The sequence below is a fragment of the Capsicum annuum genome, chromosome 7, assembly GCF_002878395.1.
Source record: "Capsicum annuum cultivar UCD-10X-F1 chromosome 7, UCD10Xv1.1, whole genome shotgun sequence".
NCBI classification, from domain to species: Eukaryota; Viridiplantae; Streptophyta; class Magnoliopsida; order Solanales; family Solanaceae; genus Capsicum; species Capsicum annuum.
In genome coordinates, this window is record NC_061117.1 from 198,368,913 (window position 1) to 198,392,631 (window position 23,719).

Below are 23,719 nucleotides of genomic sequence, written 5' to 3' on the forward strand. Positions count from 1 at the left end.
GTCCATATGAGTTTGGTGGTGTTAGGCCTAAGATTTTGCTTGTCATCAAATATTGGATTTGAGGACATGGGTATTGTGGGCTGATAGAGGTGTATCTCTTATGTTGTGAGGGATATTTTTGTTATGGTATGGGAAATGATATTAGATTTGGCCTAAAGTTTTAAGTTTGTTGTGATTGAACGATCTTATACTTCAGATGTTGGATTCAGGATTTCAATAAAGCGGTCTCTTTGTTGGTTGATGATGTCAAATAACGATGTTCTAGGTGGATATATTTCATATTTTTTGGTTTTAAGTCGATGTTCTAAGACTTTCCAATGATCTAACACCCTGATTAATTCATTAGGTTGAGTTGGTAGGATAACATTATTACTTAGCAATTTCAGAGCGTACCTTTGGTTATTGTTTGCAAGGTGGTGGTTTGGTGGGAAAGCATTTATATGACTGGATGTAGAAGGAGACATCACGAGCATCTGAGGGTTGAATTCTAATATAGCAACATTTTACTTAAATACAAAATACAATTTGTTACTTTTCGTAATTATGAAACTGTTGCTATAAAAGTTATAATTAAGGTTAAAGAGTTGTTATTTCTGAAATTTTCCCTTATTTATACTATAATTAAAGTTCAATTTTTATTGGGCTAGCCCATTGATTTGGGCTACAAATGATGAGTCCGCTTTAATAAGCCCAAGATATTGTCATATTCTAGAGGCCCAAATAAGCACCACGTGTCAAATTATGTGGCATGCCAAGTCAAGTGAAGGAACCAATAGGACCATGCAACATGTCAAAATGATATAGCAGGCTCGTGAAATAAAAGCCCATAAAAAGGCGTCACATCACTTAAATTTGATTGGTCAAAGAAAGTTCATATTCATCATTCTTCCTTTCCTACAACTATAAATAGGGGTCTCATAATTCAGAAAAGGACCCCCAGAACTCTAACAAGTAGCAAAAGAAAGCTCGTGGATCAAACACCGCAATTTCTCTAAAAAGCTCAAACATTCAAATCAAGTTTATCAAGATTCAAAATCAAGACCGCAATATTCAAGAATAAGCTCAAAAGCCCTTGAATTCAAGCACACGTCAAGATCAAGTCCCTTAAATTATTCAAATCAAGTTCAAATTCAAGATCAAGCTTCAAACCCTTGAATTTATATTTGAAAAGGCGAATCAGATGATTCATAGAGATTGTAACACTCATATTGAAATCAATAAATTGATTGTTGCAATATTTTTCTTGTCTCGATTATTTATTTTTCAGTTTCGAAAATTTTACTGTCCAACAACTCCCTCTGTTTCAAAAAGAATTACTTACTTTCCTTTTTAGTCTGTTTCAAAAAGAATGATCCATTTCCCTTTTTAGCAACTTTTAAATTTTAACTTTCCATACGCATGTTTAAGACCATAAGATTGAAGAACATTTTGGTACATTTGATATATCTTTAATTTAACATCACAAGATTCAAAAGTTTTTTTTATTTTCTTAAATTCCGTGCCAAGTCAAACTAGATCATTCTTTTTTAAACGGAGGGAATATAAAATGTTTGATTGACTCTTGAAATTATATCAGTGTCAATAAATTAAAATAGAAGAAAAAGTATTATAAATTACGATAATTTAAACTTAAATAATTTTAATAACTGTCTATTCAAATTCTATTTATATCATATAAATTAAAATAAAAAATAACATATATTGAATCTGTACTATTATCATGAACACCGCCCGTTGATATCTTGTTTTTAGGGGAAGGTTTCTTCTTCCTGAGATTTAATTTGGACGGAATAATAAATTCATAGATTTATTATCATTTTTTTACATCAATAATTCAAGAATATTATTGGTGGACTTGCGAAATATACCGTAGCGGATACTCCTTAAAAAGAGTAATAGTATATCATTATTTCCAATTTCGAAAGTTCGCTTTCTTCCTTCTTTATTTGACTGGATATACTTGTAATTAGGGATCTACATAGATCGGGTTGGTTCGATTTTTTATTAAAATATAACCAAATTAATAATGTTGATTTTCTAAATCTATAAATCAAATCAAATCAATATACAATCGGTTTTTTTATTTCGGTTTTAGTCGAATTTTTTCGATTTTTTCAATTTCTTGGTTTTCTCAATTTTTTTTTACAATTATAATGTGATTGAAGAAAAAAATTAAATGTTTTCACTAAAAAGATAAAAAAAAGCAATGATCCTAGAGTAGTTCCAATAAAAATTAAGTTGGCAAATTACTAAAACGTCTAAACTACTATCTCTCAAAGTAATATATTATGTGGATACCTAAAATAGTTCAATTTCTAAGTCACTGGTCACAGTAGCTTGTCTGAAAGTTCCCTTCACATAAAATGTGAGCATACAAAAGAACGAAGAACTAGAGACAAACTTATTAAATACTTAACTCCATAAAGTAATTAATTATAACATAATTCCATAAAAAAAAAAGAGAAAGAAGGGAAACAAACCTAAATCACAACTTAATGAATGAGAAAAGTAAGATGAAAAAATAATAAGAACTCTCTGAAAACTTGGAAAGTAAAATATAAAAAGGAAAGCAATTAAAGAGTTTTAGGTTTTTATATTAATATTAGGTTTTGTATTGATTTGTTATTAATGGAAAAATACTATAATTAAAGGCCCAAGAATATATATCTATTTTTTGAATATAAAAAAATAATAAAAGTAATTAGAAAGTAGATTATTAAGTAGTGTTTTTTTACGTATAAGAAATTAAAATTATATAAATATTAGCTCGGTTCGGTTTGGGTTCAGTTTGATTTTACTTTTACTAATACCAAACCAAACCAAGAATGATTGATTTTTTTTGTCAATACCAAATCAATCAAATCAAACCATAAGTTAATTTTTTTCCTTCGATTTGGTTTGATTCATCAGTTCGGTTTAACTTAACGGTTCGATTTGTACACCCCTACTTGTAATTTCATCAAATGTTTCTGATATTCTGAATCATCAGTCATTAATAATTGATCATTAAAGTTACTTTTAAAAAAAAAATGTAACTTTATGTAGTTCGCTTTTATGATCATTTTAATTAGAAATATGATTTATGATACTTATTTAATAACTTAATACACTCTAAAAAAAAAAATGATATCATGCGTTGACTTTAAGTAATAGGAGTACTATCCACTAATTCAAAAGAAGGAAATTATACTCATGAGTCTTATTTTATATGGCACTTTTTTAAAATTTATTTCAAATAAATTTACTTTATTTATAATTAGAATTAATTTAGCTTTAAAATTCTTCTTTATAGCTATATAAATATTTAAAAATTATTATAAATCATAATTTTTTTTAAAAAAAATATTACTCCCTTTGTTTCATAATAAATAAATTGTTGAATTTTAACACACAGATTAAGGAAAAAATATTAAAAACATAAATTTAACATAACTTTTTATTTTTATCCCCAAAAAAGAAAAAATTGATCGTGTAATACCTTTTCAAAAGTTAATTAATTGTTAAATCATAAGGATAAATTTTAAAAAAAAATTAATGATTCACTTATTTTAAAACACTAATGAATACTTCAATAATTCACTGAAACGAAGGGAATATAATTTAAGGATATCACGTGAAGTAAGACAGATGGAGTATATACACATATGAAGAAAGTCATCGTTAGTGGCTAAGGTGGTACATTGATTTGATTGGAAATTTTACAAGGATATTCCGGTCTCAAATGAAAGAGGGCCTCAAGGCCATGGTGGTCCAACGTTTGATTTTTTGAACTTTGCCTCAACAAGTCTGCTGACATTAATTTTGAAACGAAAAATTTTATCGTGTATCACGCATTTGATATTAGTTGCGTGAAATTTTATTTTGTCTAAAAAAAGAAAATCAAAAATGATGTCAACAAATTTTATATAATTAGTATTAGTTATTGAGATACGTAATAACTTTTTTCACTTGAAAGATATCAACATTCACTCAAAATAGTGACTTAAAGATTTAGCATGTAATCATATATTTTATAGTGTTTTTGGCAGGGAGAAAATATTTTTCAGGAATAATTCTTGGAAATGGGTCTATCGGAAACGGCTTCTCTACTTCTTCGGATGTAATGGTATGGACTGCGTATATTCTACTCTCCCCAGACCCCATTATGTGAGAATATACTGGGTTTGTTGTTGTTGTTGAATAATACTTTGAAATATAATATGTTTGGCTGGTCCATTGTTTGATTTTTGTTGTACCATGTTTGATTTTTGTTGTACCATGAATTATCCAACTGGTCCACAAACATTAACTAATACTAGTGGATGACATAAAAATGAAAATTTCACAAAATCACAATTCAAGATATCTAAATTATTAAAAATTTATACTTACTAAAATTTATTAATATTCCTTATTTATATTATCTCTTTAATTTTTCAGATACATAATTTCTATCCTAAAAATTACGATATATTTATTGCTCTCTATAAACTTGTCTTAATATCTTCTTTTCATCAATTTAATGCCATTAATATTTAATATCCTCTCCTTCAAAATATTTTTCAGAAAACTTTCTCCTCCCCATCCTTCAGCCCTCACTCTCTTCCATGACCTAATAAGAAACTGCATTAGAGCATGACAATTGGTTTTGGAATGCCAGGGTCGTATTTGATTTTGAAATTTACCAGGATAGCTAGTTTTCATTATAGATAGATAAACTATTCTTAATTTCTAATGTTTGGGAGATATCTTATTGCATCATTGTTGAGATTATTTGATGATCGAAACATGAAATGATTATTACATCTCTTATTTGCAATTGTTAATTGGTAATTATTACATGTGCCAAATACATATTTCAATATATCAGATACGTTTTGTCATCTTGTATCTCTGTGTACATTACACATCTACTTTATGTATTTTTTTGTTAGGTAACTTTAGAATAACATGTATAAGAGTCATGCAAATGAGTACAATAAGAGATACATAAGATTATTATAATGTAGTATGTATCTCTTACAGATTTAAAAAAATGTATCTCTTAGCTTGTTATAAGATTGTTAAATGTCAAGTTCAAAGATGTCAGATACATCAAATATGTTTTGTCATCTTGTATCTCTATGTACATTACATATCCAGTTTATGTATCCCTCGTTAGATAACTTCAATATAACATGTATAAAAGACATACATATTAGTACAGTAAGAGATACACATAAGATTGCTATAATGTAGTATGTATCTCTTATAGACTTTTAAAAAATGTATCTCTTGTTATAGATTCATGTGTTTTTTATAATTATATATATATATATATATATATATATATATATATATATTGGTAAAAGTGATATATTCATTGCAAATACTTGAAAAGAAAAAATAGCACCAACAAAAAAAAAAAAGAAAAGCAAAAGGAGAATGAATCTGGGAGTTGAATATGGAGAAGAATATTTTTTAAAAAATTACATTATTAATGATATAACATTTTTAGGGGGATATTTAACTATTAATTAGAAAATTTGCAGAGTAAATTACTTTTTAATTTCCTTAATTAGCGTTACTTTTCATAATTATAGCAAATTAGTTGTTTCTTAAGATGTATCATCAATCATGTATCTCTTTTACGATTATGTATCTGAAAAATAAAAAATTTAGATTTTACGAAATTTTTTTAAAAATTGGGATAGGATGTAATTATGGATAAACTAGTCTAATTAATGTAAGTTTTACATTATCACTTAAAATAGTGATTTATAATAATTTGGCACGTAATCATAATCAAGGTTGTTCTTGGTACTACTAGGATGAACAAAAACTAAATCGAAAATCGAGCCGAACTACAAATAGAGTCAAATCGAAAAAAAATCGACTAATGGTTGCTTTTAAAAAAAAATCGACTATAATTAGTTTGGTTTGATTTTAACTAAAAAAGGTCAAACCAACCGGAACTAACTGATATTACATTTATGCAATTTTTAAAAATATTTATTGTGATGTAATTTATAAATATTTGTTAAACTTATTCATTATTTTTATCTTTCAACACATTATTTCAAGTTTAAAGTTAGAATTTGCAATGATCCAATAAGTTTTATATGTCTATCACGATCCGAACCAGGGACTAATCGTGACGGGTATCTCAAGCCCACCGTGGGTCGAAAACCACCCCGTTAGCCTTACCTCATGGGCACATAAATATAAATTGTGAAAGTCAACCAAATAGCAATGGGAAGAATAGATAAGTCAAATGGGAATTCTAAGAATTCAAACAAACAAACAAACAACCCACACTTGTCAATGAGAGCCTCCAAAATCAGAAATACTAACTAAGTCGGGACATGCCCCCGACTATGACAAAAAAGAATTCAAAATGAAATACTGAGACAATACTAATTAAAAACAGTGAAATAACCAGGTCTTTTGAAAGGTGGAGGCTGACCACTTTACAACATATCCAAAGAAATACTGAATCATATAACGCCGCACATGAGTAACAGAAAAGACCTCAGACCTTACATAAAGAAGCGATGCAGTGCCCAGGGACGGTCAGTGGGATGAGCACTGACATGTAACTCAGGGGTAGGAATAAAATAATGTAATTACCAAAATCCAGTCATAAAGCATATGGACTACATTCATATACATACATATATATTTATATATATATATATGTAGAATGTCAGAATAAGGACAAAAGTCATGAACATGAGAGTTTAAAGTATTAACCAAAACTATGTAGCTCGCTCCACCCTAAAGGCACTCATAGGCTATATGGGTATAGCTCTCCCTGCCGGACCCAGTATGTGTTAGCCGCACGAACCGAGGAATGGCTAAAGATATCAATGCTATAGCCCTCCTAATATATATATATATATATATATATATATATATATATAATGTGTACACCAAGCATACGGTCACATGGACCCCCGACACCGGCAAACGTGATTTTCAGTGTTGATCCCCCTGAGATCTACACCTTCACGATGAGCTACACAATTTTATTTAAGCCCATATTAAAACACTTTGCACATAAACCAACCATTAACCCAGGAGTCATTTATTAAGGCACCTGCCAACATGCTATCATCATATCAGTATGCTTGTAAGCTAATTCAATTATGCTAAATCGATTCATATAACCAAATTGACTCCCAAGTTCCGTTTAGAATTCAAAACCAAGGCCATCCAAAATCATAATCTTTCATTTATCCTTTAATGCAATGCAATGGGTTCAAAATACAAGTTCAAGCAATAATCTATATTCAAAATTAAGTTTACAATATGAGTTGAGGTTAATGTCATTATTAAGACAAAATTCATTAAATTCGGGAAAATCCATGTCTCCCATCCAACCATTAAATCAATGCACTATTCAATCCCAAAAACCATAAATTAAAGCATGAGTAATCCATTTAACGCATGGGAAAAGCAATTCATGTAATAACAATCAAAATTCCTCAACTCAATTTCAAACCCATCAATTAAAACATATGCATATTGAATAAATAGATGCCACAATGTAAAAATACAAGTTAGGAATGAGATACATGCCTGAAATATAGAATAATTTAAAGAGAATTCAAAGTTTGGAGCTTGGATGATGAATTCCTTGTAAAACCCTTGAACTTTCTTGGGTTTTGAGTTAAAGAGGAAAAAGAATGATTTTGATCTTTGAAAATAGGAGGAAAAGGGTCACTTTAATGTTATAAAGTCGTGTAAGGGATAAAAAGATCAAAATATCCTCACCCCAAGTGAAAACAACAAAAAATGGATGAAATTAACATAGCGGTGTGGCATGCTGATATCACAAAGAGTAGCCCCCGTGGCACGCCCTTAACGCGGAGGCTCACTGTGTTGGGGGCCCAAAATGACCCCAAAACCCTTCCTAAAATTTTAAAACTTTCCCAAAACACCCTTTACATCCCTAAACATAATTCAAGCCAAAAATTGACACTATTCACGTGGGAGAGTCAAAAATAAAATCATCAAAATTTTATGGGATTTTACACTATCCCCCCCGGATCATTCATCCCCGAGTAAGAAGTTCAAACTTTTTAGCATGATAATAGTAAGAGTACATTAGAATCAAATGACAAATTTGATATATGACAAGAGGATAACGAAGCTCATACCTCAAGCACTTTCAGCCAACACGAGGAACAAAAGCGGGTACTTGGCTTTCAAGTAAAACGGGTACTTCTTTCAAGAATACCCAATCGCTTACTTCAAACTCCAACTTCTTTCGCCTCACATCCATATAAGACTTTTGGCGACTTTGAGCAGACTTAAGTCTTTCTTTAATCACCTTCACCTTATCCAATGCTTGGTGAACCAAGTTAGGGTCGAACAACCTAGTCTCACCTACCTCAAACTATTCAATAGGATACTTACACCTCCTACCATAAAGAACCTCAAAAAGAGCCATTTGGATGCTATAATGATAACTGTTATTGTAAGCGGACTCAATAAGAGGAAAACGGTCAACCCAACTACCCTTAAAGTCAATCATACAAGCCCTTAGCATATCCCCCAAAGTCAGAATAGTACGTTCTACTTATCCATGTATTTGAGGGTGGAAAGCGATGCTAAGGTTCATTTAAGTACCCAAACCTTTCTGAAATGTACGACAGAAATAAGATGAAAACTGTGTGTCTCATTCTGAAATATTAGACACCGGCGTACCATGCAACTTAACTATCTTCTGAATGGATAACCTGACATAGCCCTCTCCCGAGAAATTAGTTCTCACAGGCAAAAAGTGAGCAGACTTAATCATCCTATCCAAAAATACCCAAATAGAATCATACTGATTGCGAGACTACGAAAAAACTGTAACAAAATCTTTATTAATCATGTCCTACTTCCACATAGGCAACTCTATCTCTTGGGACATGCCACCAGGCCTCAAATGCTCTACCTTGACTTGCTAAAAAACTATACACTTAGCCACAAAGTTTGCCACGTCTCTCTTCATATTATTCCACCAGTAGATTTCCTTTAAGTCATTGTACATCTTAGTCAAACCTAGATACTATATATCTAGAATTATGAGCCTCGACTAAGATTCTTTCCCCCAGCCCATCAATATCAGAAATAGACAACTTTTCCTGATACCTCAAGATGTCATCTCCCCCAATCTCAAAAGTCATAACCTTTTACTGACCCTCATCATCCTTAATCTGCTTAAGTGTGGGGTCCAAAGCCTGTTTATCCTTCACCTTAGCATCAAGAGATGATTTAACCACTTCCTGAATAATGATTCCTCTATCCTCAGAGTTCAAAAAATGAACTTTGAAGTTATCCAGACTGTGAATATCCTTTACCAATCCACTTTTCTCCCCATCAACGTGAGATAGGCTCCCCATATACAATTTATTAAGAGCACCAGCAACCATACCAGGATGGTAGTGCAAACTCATGTCGTAATCCTTAAGCAATTCGAGCCATCAACTCTGCCTAAGGTTTAATTCCTTCTATGTAAATACATACTGAGAGCTCTTACAGCCTGAATAAATATCTATATGCACCCCATATGGATAATGGCGTTAGATTTTTAATGCAAATACCATAGTTGCCAACTCTAGATCGTGAGTTAGGTAATTCCTCTCATAAACCTTAAGCTGCCTGGAATCATAAGCCATAACCTTATCATGATGCATGAACACACAACCCAGTCCCACATGGGATGTATCACAATGCACAACAAACCCATCAGTAGCCTCGGGTAAGGTCAAAACTAGCGCAGAAGTCAACTTATCCTTCAACTTCTCAAAACTACCCTCATAAACATCAGACCTTAAAAACATAACCTTTTTCTGAGTCAACCTTGTCAGGGCAACAATAGACAAAAAACTCTCCACAAGCCTTCTATAGTAACCTACCAAACTCGAGAAACTCCTAACGTCAGTTGAATTCGTGGGTCTAGGCCACTTCTTAACTTTCTCAACTTTCTATGGATCCACCTTGATCCCCTCACTAGAAACAACATGCCCAAGAAAGGTCACAATACTTAACCAAAACTCACACTTAGAAAACTTTGAATAAAATTTCTAATCCTTAAGAGTCTGCAACATAATTCAAAGGTGATTGACATAATCCTCTTTACTCTTAGAGTACACCAAGATGTCATCAATGATGACTATAATGAACAAATCCAAAAACTACCTAAACACCCTATTCATAATATCCATGAAAGCATCTAGAGCATCAGTAACATAACCAAAAACTCATAATGGCCATACCAGGTTCGAAAAGCAGTCTTAAAAATATCAACCTCTCTAATTTTTAGTTGGTGGTAGCCTGAACGAAGATCAATCTTAGACAAACACCTAGAACCTTAAAGCTGATCAAATAGTTCATCAATTCTAGATGGAGGATACTTGTTTTTCATTGTCACCTTATTCAACTGACGATAGTCTATACACATCAAAAGAGACCCATCTTTCTATCGCATGAAAAGTACAGAAGCATCCTACGGAGAAACACTGGGATGAGTGAAACCTTTATCAAGAAGATCCTTCAACTGATACTTAAGTTCCTTTAGTTCTGCCAGAGCCATTCTATAAGGAAAAATAAAAATGGGATGGGTATCCAGAGAAGGTCAATCTCAATATCTATTTCCCTATTGGCAGGAATTCTAAGAAAATTCTCAGGAAAAAGTTTAAGAAATTAATTAACCACATGGACAGATTACAAAGAAAGAATTTTAGAGTTAGAATCCTTAACCCGAACTAGATGAAATAGACACCCTTTAGAAATCAATTTCTGATCTCTAAAATAAGAGATAAAATTCCCTTTGGATACTAGGAATCTCCCCTCCCACCTAATCGCCAGTCCATTAGAAAAATGGAAGTTGACCTTTCAGGTCCTACAATCAAAAGAAGCATAGCACGAATGAAGCCAATCTATCTATAGAATAACATAAAAATCCACAATATCGAGTTCTATCAAATTCACCAATGTCTCCCTATGAAAGATGGACACTACACAATCCCCATAAATTTTTCTAGCAACAACGGAATCACCCATCGGGATAGATACAAAAAAAGGGTCAGAAATATTTTTAGGATCAAAACCAAATTGTACAGCCACTTAAGGGGTCACATCAGATATAGTAGAACCCAGATCAAGCAAATAATAAACACCATAAGAGAAAAACTGTAACATACCAGTGATAACGTCCAAAGATGCCTCAAATTCCTGATGAGTGGCAAGTGAATAGAGATGATTTTAGCCAGAACGGTACCCAAAGTGGCGCCCTTAGGTGTCGGAGTCAAATAAATGGCAACTGAAACCTTATTAACTCTAGTGGAAACCCTAGCCGAAGGACAGTCTCACTGCATATGACCAAGATAACAACAATTATAGCACCAATCTGTCCCCTCCTTATAATATCTACGATAAAGTTTCCCACAAAAATGACAAGGAGGGTAACATGGGGCTGACTAGGCACCCTATGTCTTAGGACCACTGGTAACCTGAGATCGACGATTACCAGAAGTCTTAGGATAAAGGGCACTAGCTGTTGAATATGAATTTCTCTAATTCTTCTTCTTAGTCCACTACCTACCATCTCTCCTATTATTATGTTGATTCACACACTTCTCTGCATATCTAAACTTCTTTCTTTTCCTTTCCCCCATCTATTTTTGTTCTTTTCATCTTTCACCTGCTGCATATAAACCACCAGTCTGGATATGTCCATATCATTATTCAACATAGCAGCCTTACACTTCAACACTAAATCAAGGGATAAAATAGAAGCAAACTTCCTCATTCAGGCCCTCATATTAGACGATAATTCTACAGCATAACAGGACAACTATTGGAATTTCAGAGCATACTCTTTAAGACTCATCTTACCCTGCTTTAAGTTTACAAAATCTTTAGCCTTATCTTCTCTCAAATCCTGAGGAAAGAAGTAATCAAGAAAAGCACCTGAAAAGTCATCCCCACATAGTCGGTTCAGTATTATCACCCCTTATTGTTTCCCACTCCTCATACCACTAGTAAGCCACATCTTTCAACTGATATGCAGCAAACTCTACACCCTTTGAATCAGGAGCATGAATCGCCCTAAAGATTTTCTCCATCTCATAAATAAATCCTTGAGGAACTTCCTCAACCTTGGAGCCTGTAAAGGTTGAGGAATTCAACCTCATAAAGTGGCCAACCCGAGTGACCTTAGATGAGCTAACAACAGAACCAACATGATCAAACTTATGAGATTGTGATGCCACCAGTTGAGCAAGCATATGAATAGACTGACGGAACTTCACATTAGAGTTGTCTCTCTAAAGTGACTGAGCCTCAGTATCACCAGCACGAGGAGGACTAGTAGAGACTGATGGAACCCCATGTAAAGCAATACAATCAGGAGAAAGGACTCTAGACTGGGTTTGCACTCTATAAATAGGGTGAATTTCCTTTACATTCTCCTCAAGTGGGACAGAGTTTCCAACAGAGTTTCTACGATCATCAGATCTTCATGGAGACATGACCTGAATCGCGAGTAAGCCAGGAGTTAAAGGATTTTCATAGCATTAGACTCTATAGCCCCAAAATAGAACACAAGAAAAAAAACATTCCTAAATGCCTCGTCGCCTCACCCTCATAAGTAAGTCACGCTACACACCCTTAATCATGCTACCAAATGATCCTGAACCATGCTCTGATACCAAATTTTTCATGACCTAAACCAGAGCCTAGTTATAATGGCTATCTTAAGACCATCATAGCTGGAGACCACCCCTTAGCCTTACCTCATGAGCACATACATATAAACACGAAAGTCAACCAAAATAGCAATGAAAAGGATAGATAAGTCAAATGACAATTCTAATAATTCAAATAAACAACTAACCCACACTTGTCCACAAAATCCTTTAAAACCAGAATACCAACTAAATCAGGACATGTCCCCGACTATGACCAAAAAAATCAAAATAAAATACTAAGACAATACTAAAAATAGTGAAATGACCAGGCTTTCAAAAAGATGGAGGGTCACCACTTCACAGAAGATCCAAAAGAATATCGAATCACCTAACGCTGCACAGGAGCAACAAAAAATTCCTCTGACCCTACATCATGAAACGATGCAGCGTCTAAGGACGGTCAGTGGGGCGGGCACTAGCATGTAACTCAGGGGTAGGGATAAAATAATGCAATCTCCAAAATCCAGTCGTAAACCATATGCACCACATTCATATACATTAATATAGAATGCTGGGATACATATACATATCAGTCCAAAATTCATCCAATTTGGGAAAATTCATGTCCCCCATTCCAACCACTAAAGCAATGCACCAATTCAGTCCCCCAAAACCATAAATTAAAGCATGAATAACCCATTTAAAGCATGAAAAAAGCAATTCAAATAATAACAATCAAAATTCTCAATTCAATTTCAAATCTATCAATTAAAACACATGAATATTGAGTAAATAGATGCCACAATGTAAAAATACAAGTTAGAAATGAGCAATATCCTTGAAATATAGAATAATTTGATGAGAATTTGAAGTTTGGAGCTTGGATGGTAAATTCCTTGTAAAATCCTTAAACTTTCTTGGATTTTGAGTTAAAGAGGAAAAAGAAGGATTTTGATCGTTGAAAACTGAAGGAAGAGAGTCACTTTAATGTTATAAAGTCTTGTAAGGGGTAAAAAGACCAAAAGCCCCTCACCTCAAATGAAAAAATAAAAAATTAGAAGAGATTAAGATAATGGCGTGGCATGCCGCTATCGCAGAGGATAGTCTCAGTGTCACGCCCCTATCGCGGAGGTTAACTTTCGTGGCATACCCTTATTGCGGAGGCTCACTGACTCGGGGTCCCAAAATAACCCTGAACCCTTCCGAAAATTCTGAAACTTTTTCGAAACACCCTTTTTACATCTCTAAACATAATTGAAGTCAAAAATTGACATTACACATGTAGGAGGGTAAAAAATAAAATCGTCAAAATTTTACGCGGTCTTACAATGTCATAGATATTAGTAACTCAAATAAAGCTCAAATCAATACTAATGCTAACAAAAATATTCAATTAAAACACTAGGAATGATAATAATGTTGGATGTCTATTCTTTAGTTTTGCATAAATACATAACCTAAATTTATTTTCTTAATTTAATATTTAGTCATGTATTAATACTTATTAAACTTATTTTATGTGACTTAATACTCTTAAATTATGATTATATATATTATAACTTACTGACATGCAATATTTATTTTATATGATTTTATTATTATTTTTTGTTGAATATTTTATAGTCACAACTCATTTCATATTGTGTTATTTTCTTAAGGAACACCTCAGATAGTTGTATTTTGCAAGGATTAAAGAAATATTTTAAGCACAAGTTAATTATAGAAGTCTTCAAAGAAAAAAATCTAAATAACCCGAGAAAACTTAAAAAAACGAGGTTGTAAAACTCGAATTTTATTATTTTGGTTTGGTTTATAAATTTAAAAAGTCAACACAAATAATTTGATTTGGTATTTTATGATGTTTGATATCATGAGTCTCATTCCCTCAGTTTCCAAATTAGAGTAAGGAGTTTCATCTTTCATGTTCATACTAATGCATCACTCAATATCATTGGATTGGATGTATGTAGACGTCTAGCTCGTTTGAAAATCACATAACCTTTTTTTAATCTATCATGATTTGAAAGACTCAAGATCGAGCATCAAAGTTGCTCATAACAGCATACCAAAGAAAACAATACAAAAAGTTCATATTTTTCAAATTCGACTATAAGTTAGATAGTGAAGATAAATTTAATTAAGAAGCATAAACTATGTGCTCCCATCTATTTTGCTACCGAAATATTTTTCAAAATATTTTAACCTATAAATCATGGGAAAATAGAAAACTTCCATGCCAACCAAACTTTAAAATTTTATTTGTTATAAATATATTACCATATATAGTGATTGTCTATTTTACCATTATAGTGAATGACTACTTTATCATATATAGTGAATATCTGTTTATGAAAAAGTTAGAAACCCCAAGGTTAGTTTTTCCCTTTAAATAAAGGGGTCTTCCTTTATTGTAATTCACCCATAAAAAAAAATCACTCGAGAAAAATAATAATCACTCTCTCTTTTTTCTCTCCATTCTTCTTGTTCTTATTTTATATTTCATAACACTTTATCAGCACGAGACTCTTCCAAACAAGGTAAGATAATAAATTTAAAGGTAATTTCAATGTTAGTAATTTCTTATGTAATTTGTCTTTTGCTACTAATGATATAATTATTATTGGATTTGAAAAAAAAAAATAATTGGTTTGGAACCACTTATACTTTAAATTTGTTAATGAAGAACAATATTATTATAAGATATGATGATGAATTTAAGTCTCATTTCATTAAGAGGTTAAGACATTGGGTTAAAATTCTGATACATCATGATGATAAGATGTTGGGTTCAACTCTCATTATTTATGCCTAAGACGTCTTTATATGGATAAGATATTGAGTTTGAGTCTCAATACACCATATTGATGATATTATGATGGCTTAGGCAAAATAATGGGTGTTTGGTGAAAAGTTATATATGAAACATATCCCATTGATATTCTTTATTCCATGAAGTGAATATGGTAGCAATTATGATGAATCTGAAAGTTGAGAACTTGCTCCATTCTTAAAGGGAATGTGGTAGTAGTGTATAATATGTCTGAAAGAAGACAAGTGAATGAATGCACAAATATAATTGTGGAGGAACAATATGATAATAATCATCAAAAGTGATAATATTTTCACACGCTTACTATGATTATAAGATATGTTAGAGAAAAATTCTCTACATTGTATGCACACCTCGATTTTCTCTTAAATTAGCAATATTTTAAAAGGGGTTAAAAGCTATCATAATTTGATAGGCTTAAGGAACAATCATATTTTATTCCTGGGAATGAGAATTTTAATTGTTATAATAACAGATCCATTCATTGGGATGAATGTGATAATATTTAGTAAAGCTTATTAATACAAACGTACACTTGATTGTGATAGTAACATAACTCACCTCCGTAAGAGGTTGAATAACTGAGAAGAGTTAGTTTAAAATCTACTTCTGCAGTAGTAAATCTGAAATTTGTTAATATAATAGTAAATCTAAAATTTACTAAAGTAAAAGGTACATGTCATGATAATCTTGGAGTTCGCTAGAATAAAAGTTCATAAATTGACATGAACGACTGCGACATCCCAAAAATGTGATATTGAGTATTGAACATATAATGAAGAACTAGAAAATTCTTCATGAACTTTTAATTTTGCTTGTTCTCGTGACAAGTTGGTTGGACCAACTAATGTTGGAATTTGATCCCTTAAAATCTAAAAAGTGTAAAAGGTGAATATGAGTTTGTTCACCTATCATGTAATCTATTAAGATGCATCGATATAAGATGATCACTTGGGCGTTTATTGTCAACCTAAAGTTTAATATTTATAAAGTTGTTTGCTCAATAAAATAAAGTTAAGAGCGTAATTTTCAGATTGTGTAACCAAAATAATTTATCTTGATAATGTCGGTTTGGCATTAAATGCCTTTGATAAATAGTTGAATCATTACTAATGAGAACAAAATTTTCATATGTTGGATTAAAATATTATATACAAAAGTACTTGAATGCATCAAATCAATAAATTATGATTAATTCCCCTTCAAATTTGGTTCTGGATCAGGAACCACAAGTTATCCATCTAATAATTCTGATATGCGGTATACAATTATTGAATATACTATAATGCACAAAGATGAATTTCTTAAAGAAGACTGAGGATATATGTTAGCTTTTCTAACATAAGGGGGAGATTATAAACAGCTATGAAATATGTTAGGAATTATTATCAGATCCTTATTCAAAAGATAATTTAAGTCAAACGTCGAAAGCATCTCATAATTTAGCTGCAAGTGCTCTTATTTTGTGTCCTAAAGGACAAAGTCTATGCATGCATGAAGTGTGGTAGACCAATTGGTTTCAAATGAAATAATTCTTGAAAAGGATAAAGAGCAAATGATCATAATAAGAAGGCAATGTGCTCTTGAAGAGCTACAACATAATACTTCATGAAACCTTATGAGAGGTTCAGGTACCTGAAAATAATGAAGTAATGAAATCTCAAAATGTTATGTCCAATTGCGAATCGACACAGAATGATATATTATTGACGATATCTTTGATTCAATATTGATGCAGTATTGTAAAATATTATGAGGATCTGAATTCTACGTTTATTTAAGCATGTTGACTTAGAAACATCTATCAAGTAACATGAAAGGATGCATCTTAGTAAGTATAAAGTTTATTTGATTTGCAGTCCAGACACTTGAAGATGTCCTCAAAGTTAATTTTCCCCTATAAATAAATGGGTTTTCCTTCATTATAATTCACCCATCAAAAGAAACCTCTCGGAAGAAATAATAATCACTCTCTCTTTTCTCTTCATTCATCTTATTCTTCTTTTATATTTCATAATACTATTATTGTTTTCCTTATTTGTGACGTATAAAATTGGATCGTACTATTCATGTGGTTCAATTTGGATCTGTATTAATAATAAATAAATATATATTTTATATATATTTAATTTCAGTTAAAGAATAAGAAGATACAACTATTATGATTGTGTCTGAAACGATAGTTGCATCTGTTAAATAAGGAGAGAACTCCTACACGATGAGACCAAAAAAAAAAAAAGACAGACAAAGTTTTTCCTTCATACTTCTCCAATTCCTTTAAAGTTTTAGTGAAGATTTCTTTATCAAAAAGCGTTTAAACAATTTTGTAATAAGACATAATTCATAGACTGTGATTCTTCTATGTAATTAGTGTTCTTATACATGTAATTATACTAATTGATTAGTGAAACACATTTAATAATCCTGCAAATTGCGCGTTAGATTATATTCTTCAGTTTTTGAAGAAAAAAAAAAAAAGAAGAAAAAGGTTTCAGACATGAGAGAGTTAAGGATGTGTTGTGAATTTTACCAATTGTCACCGTCTCCATGTCCACTACGTGGTCCATTGATATATACATATCTTTTTTGCTTGTCGTTGTGGGTACAAATTCAGAGAAACTAAAAAAATAGACTTTGATAATATTCGTGATGCATGAATGTTTACATCAACTACGTTGCAGTTGAATGTACGAGACAGATGGAATATTTTAATTTAATTTAATTTAATTTAAATAGGGGCTGGGAAAGGGATTGATCGAAAGAGTAAGGGGGTTGAACCCAAAAGTATTTATGGTAAAACTCTCATTGGTACGTACATGTGCACTTTCAAATATACCAGGATATGATCTTAGATACGAGGATAAGGAGGAAATAGATTAGGGTAAAAAGTTCGTTGATAATAGTGTGTTGTCTTGTTGTTCTTTCATATTAATAGTCGTATTATTGCTCCTGTAATTTTTTGTCTTTTGATTTTAATTACTATCCGTTGTTTTTGGTAATTTTTGTTGTTCTTGTCACTATTTGTTGCTTCTTCTACTTTTGTTGCTTTTTTTGGAATTATTTTGAACTATTTTAACTTGAGCAGAGGGTCTATTGAAAATCACCTCTGTACATTTGAGTTAAGGGTAAGGTCTGCGTACACTCTATTCTTTCCTAGACTAGATTTGTGAAACTACATCGAGAATGTTATTATTATCACCGTTGAATATTAAGTTAAAACTAAACAAAATAGTACATAACCAAGAAGGTATTAGTTATCTTTCCATGGAGTATAAGAATGAAGAAATTTTTTTGAAACTTTTGATCTAAAATAGATTATAGATATTTGTCTGACTAAATTATTTTATTAAGGGTAAAATAAAAAATTTAAAATTTAAAATATAAAAAGACTTACTTAATGTGAAGAGATTCTTCATATATAACATTATATTGAAGCATATATAGCTACTTATAATTATTCCTGACCAGTGAATTCTCATAAATTATGTACATTTGGAAAGTTTGTAATAGCGTAATCTTTTTTATATATATAAAATAAACATGAGATTATAAAATTGTGGTGGTTTACGGTTATGAGAAAAATACAATTTCAAAAAATCTAAATTATATTTCAAATAAAAATTTAACTTCGAATTGATATAATTTCAAATTACTCATATCCAAATTGTATCTAAAAACACCGTATATGAATCTCAAGGCCAAGGCTTAGTACTTGCAGTCTACAGATCGGGTAAACAGTCAATTGATTGTTTTTTGTCATTTTCCTTTTTTCTTCCTTTGATGTGGTATTGTTTCCGTGTAATTTCAGCCCACCACAAGTTTTTATGATTGGTCCATTTGATAAGAAATATGAGTACGTAGAAAGGTGCTACTCGTTTTAGCCGAAAATATAAAAAGATGTATTGATATTGACGAAGGATAATGGAATTTTCTTTAGTAAAAAAGACACTTTGTAAGAAGGCCCCATTTTTCAACGTGTTCCACGTTCTGCTCCCTCTATATAAATAGGCTCAAACTTAAGAAACATTTGATTCAGGTGGGAATAAGTTTCTCCACTTACTTATTTTACAAATAATTCTTAATTTGTTGTGTGCTGTTTCTTGGAGATAATAAAGTAAGAGATGGTGAGAACACCTTGTCATGACGAAAAAGGAAGGAAGAAGGGAACGTGGACACCTGAAGAAGATAGGAAATTAGCAGCATATATTACTAAATATGGCTCCTGGAATTGGCGCCAACTTCCTAAGTATGCTGGTGAGAATGTCTGCAGACCTTGTAATTTAGAGTAGTACAGTTTTTGAGTTAGAATCGGAGTATAGTGTTGTCGATGTATTGTATAATGACATTCGTCTTAATGGTCATCTGAACCGAATATTGAACAACTTCATCTAAGTTTCATAATAATTATCATACTATTGTAGACTTATTCCGACTGACCGATTGTTGGTGTTGGTGAATTAGGACTAGCAAGGTGTGGAAAAAGCTGCAGACTTCGATGGATGAATTACTTAAGGCCAAATGTTAAAAGAGGGAACTACACCAAAGAAGAAGATGAAATTATCTTGAACCTTCATGCTCAACTTGGAAATAAGTACGTATTCTTCTTTAACCTGTCCAATTTTACCGGCTGACACTCGCAATGCCAGCAAAATTGAGGCAAATTCAAAATTTAAATTTAATATGCTCAATTTTTAAAATTCTTAATATCGAACCGTTTTAATTTTCATATCATGGAGTTGAATTTAAGATTTTAATAAGTTTCTACTAGGTATTATCTATATACTCCGTGCCAAAAGGTCACATCTGCCTCTGCAGTAGAGTGTCAAATCAAACCTCCTCGATTTTAAATACTTCTATGCAAAGTTCGGTTACTTTATACGATAAAATATAATTTTGTCATTTTCACCAAAGATAGTTTCATTCATTCCCTTTCTTGTTCTAATGTCAAACTGTAAACTTGTATTGTTACAGGTGGTCGGCGATTGCTGTTCACTTGCCAGGAAGATCAGACAATGAGATAAAGAATCATTGGCACACAGCCCTTAAGAAGCGCGCTAATTATGCGTCAACCTCAAGTGATGTGTCAAGCAAGAAATCTAATAAGAAGAAGAATAGTGGAAGTAATACTAGAAGAACAAGTACTAGTGTGGAAAATAAAAATGCAAGTTCTAGTATGAGTATTGTTGCTTCACATGAAAATATAGTACTGGAAAGTTCAGACTGGTCACCAAAGGAGTCATCAAGTGAAGAATTTTCCTCTTACAATACCACTGATTATCAAGAGCAACATAAAATTTTTCAAGAAGCATTGGAGGATATTACTAGTGGAAGCTTTTGGACAGAACCATTTGTAGTGGAAAGTTTCAATACTACTAGAATTGATTTTCTAGCTCCTTCAAGTGACTGTGAACTTATGTGTCCACCTTCACCTTTTATAGGTCAAGAATTTCTTTCCTCCTTTGACTTTGATCATTATAATTGGTAAACAAAACTAGAAGGAGAAAGAAAATCATATAAAGAAGTTGATTTATCTCATACCATCATCTCTCTCTTATATTACTTGATCGTTTGCCTATGATCTGCCGAATGTTGGAGATGATGACATAGAATGTAATGTGATCTAAGATGTTTTAATATCTTACATTCTGTGTAAACTTGACATCTCATGATTCCATGTAAAACAACAAAAATGAATTCTATGGAGATGAGGGCAGAAGTCTATTATCTGACTGTTTTTTCTATGATACTTCGTCCGTACCAAATTATCTGTAGTAATTTCTAAAATAGCTTTAATTATATGTCATATTAGAAATTCGTCATAAAATTAATCATTTATGTTCTATTTATCCTTAATTATTATGGTAATTATTGTTGAAGACAACAAACTAAGGTGTCAAAATTAATCCAACATGTCCTTAGTTTGGGCTAATCATTGACCTATCTATTTATTAGCTCAGTCCATTTTAAAGTTAGGACTGATATCTAATTCAAATTAGTTTAAAATAAATTTTGTTAAAATATTTTTAAATTTGATATGTTATAAATTGTCATAATAACGAGAAATAATAGTTTTACCAGGTACCGAAAATTATAGAAAAATAAATAAAGCAATTTACAATTTAGCAAGAGTTGGACGAGTTGGGTTATGGCCCATATTTTTGCCCATTTCACCCCAAGTAATTTTTGGACGTACCATTTATTAACTTAACCTATCTTAACCGGCCTAAATTCAACGTAACTCAACCAATTTGCCACCTATACTATAAACACTTTAATTATGGGGCGATGACACAAAAATAAAGTAAATGTTCAAGATAGATAAATTATATATCTTAAAACATAAATAAGAGTAAGATAGTCAAATTTTTATAAATTAGTATTTTTTAAAAAGCATGTAAAAGAAAAACATATCGATAATTTGAGGCAGAGAAAGTACATATGTTGATGAAATTTGGATATATATATATATATTGAGAGAGAGAGTTGAGATGTCCTTGGCTAATTAATTTTTTGGCCAAAAAAATATGCCAGAAAATTGACTTTTGAGTTCTTTTTTCTTTTCATTGTAATTGTCGTTTACGCCAAAATATTGTGTCCCAAAATAGTTCTTATTTTAGAAATTCATCATAACTAAAGTTGACATGTGTTTCCAACTATACTCTTATTAACGGTAAAGAAGTATGCACTATATTTAAGAGGAAAAATCAGTCTATCTTCTATTTATAATTTAATAAATTATATCTTATATTTATTATTTTTTAATTAGTTAGTTGCACGTATAATTTTTAATTATTTAAAATTAGATGATTTATCTATTACGAAGATTTCTAATGAAGTGCAAAAAGTTCAAAACATATAATTTATTGTAAGCACATAAATATTTTTACCATCAAAAGTTTTAAGTGATTAATGAATTTAATATATTATAGAGGTAGAATTATAGACTTTTTAAATCTTCTTAAAATCAAATTTGATAATTTAATTTCTTTTACACCTTAAGTAATTTAACTTTACTGTAGATAGCTTTATAAGACCTGCTATGAAACTTACCTAAGTAATAGTATAATACTCTCTGTCAATTTCACTTTATTATTAATGTAAAGATATACAACCACTAGAGTTGATATGTTGGTTCAGCGTCATGCTCCTTAATCAAGAGGTCGGTGATTCGATCCTCGCCTCTGGCGAATGGAGCAAATTCTGTAGCCAGTTTCCTACTGCTTAGTGTGCTGACAGAGGTATGGAGGATTAGTCTCACAACTGCCAGCTGTAGGAATACCTTAAAAAATAAAAAAAAATAATGTAAAAATATACAGTGTGTTAACGTCACACTGTGTGACGTTTGCACATTTTCATTTACTATCACACAGCACCGGCCATTGAACCTTCTATGAAGACGTCATAAAATGTGAACATTAATTTGGCATTCTCAAATATTTGATTGAACAATAGAAAAGACACTTTGTATTCTATTACTACTATGTTTGCCGTTGACTCAAATAACCCCACAAAAATATTAGCAGACATTATTTTGGCTGCTACCATGTATCTTCCTAGTCCAATTATTTGTTTGTAGATAACGTTGGACTCCTATTTCAATTTAAATAAGAAAATATAATTTATATAAATTTATTATATTTTATTTTCAATCTCGTACATGGAAAATTAAAATCTAATGTATAAGAGATTTGATATAAGTTAAAAATATGTAATGAGACCAAAAATCGGTGGACATTTTCCTTCCAATCAGAGGCGGATCCAGGATTTCTAAGTTCCGGATGCCAAATTATCCACTAAGATAAACGGATCGATTTTTTAAAATTTTGAGTTACATTTCAAATTATTTTTTTTATATACAAATTAATCGAATATGGATATTTAGTTATATTCTCTTGAAGATATCTGAGATTCAAGATACCTAATTAATCCAATTTCTTTTTACGAATAAGAGAAATTAACTCTAAAACAGAAAGAAAAAAATTCATGTTAAAAAATCAAACGTTGTATAAACCATCTAATATCATTTTACTTCAACATATTCATATTCCATTATCTTTATATGTTATTACACATATATAATTGAGAAGGAGTAAAAATTATAGTTTCAATATACTTATCTTCATTTAGCGTGAACTTTGATAAAAGATTAAACAGACCTTTAAATTTAAAAAAACTTTAACATGATAATAAATCATTTTTAAAAACTTAAATTTTTAAAGCAATTTACTATTTATATATATTTTTA

At 31.3% G+C, this 23,719-nt stretch overlaps 1 protein-coding gene across 1 annotated transcript; it reads left to right on the forward strand.

Annotated features, from left to right (window-relative positions):
- Nucleotides 1-19,487: 19,487 nt before the first annotated feature.
- On the forward strand, nucleotides 19,488-21,215 carry LOC107877282 (transcription factor MYB4). Its single transcript, XM_016723966.2, has 3 exons — nucleotides 19,488-19,728; nucleotides 19,936-20,065; nucleotides 20,446-21,215. Exons 1-3 carry the CDS (start codon nucleotides 19,596-19,598, stop codon nucleotides 20,957-20,959), a joined length of 777 nt encoding a protein of 258 aa, XP_016579452.2. The 5' UTR covers nucleotides 19,488-19,595; the 3' UTR covers nucleotides 20,960-21,215.
- The last annotated feature ends 2,504 nt before the right edge of the window (nucleotides 21,216-23,719 follow it).

What these genes read in the sequence shown, in the direction of transcription:
- LOC107877282 (XM_016723966.2), top strand. Translation starts at nt 19,596, where the DNA reads ATGGTGAGAACACCTTGTCATGACGAAAAAGGAAGGAAGAAGGGAACG. An exon ending in CCAACTTCCTAAGTATGCTG is followed by an intron (nt 19,729 to 19,935) that starts GTGAGAATGTCT and finishes TTGGTGAATTAG; the next exon opens with GACTAGCAAGGTGTGGAAAA. An exon ending in CATGCTCAACTTGGAAATAA is followed by an intron (nt 20,066 to 20,445) that starts GTACGTATTCTT and finishes GTATTGTTACAG; the next exon opens with GTGGTCGGCGATTGCTGTTC.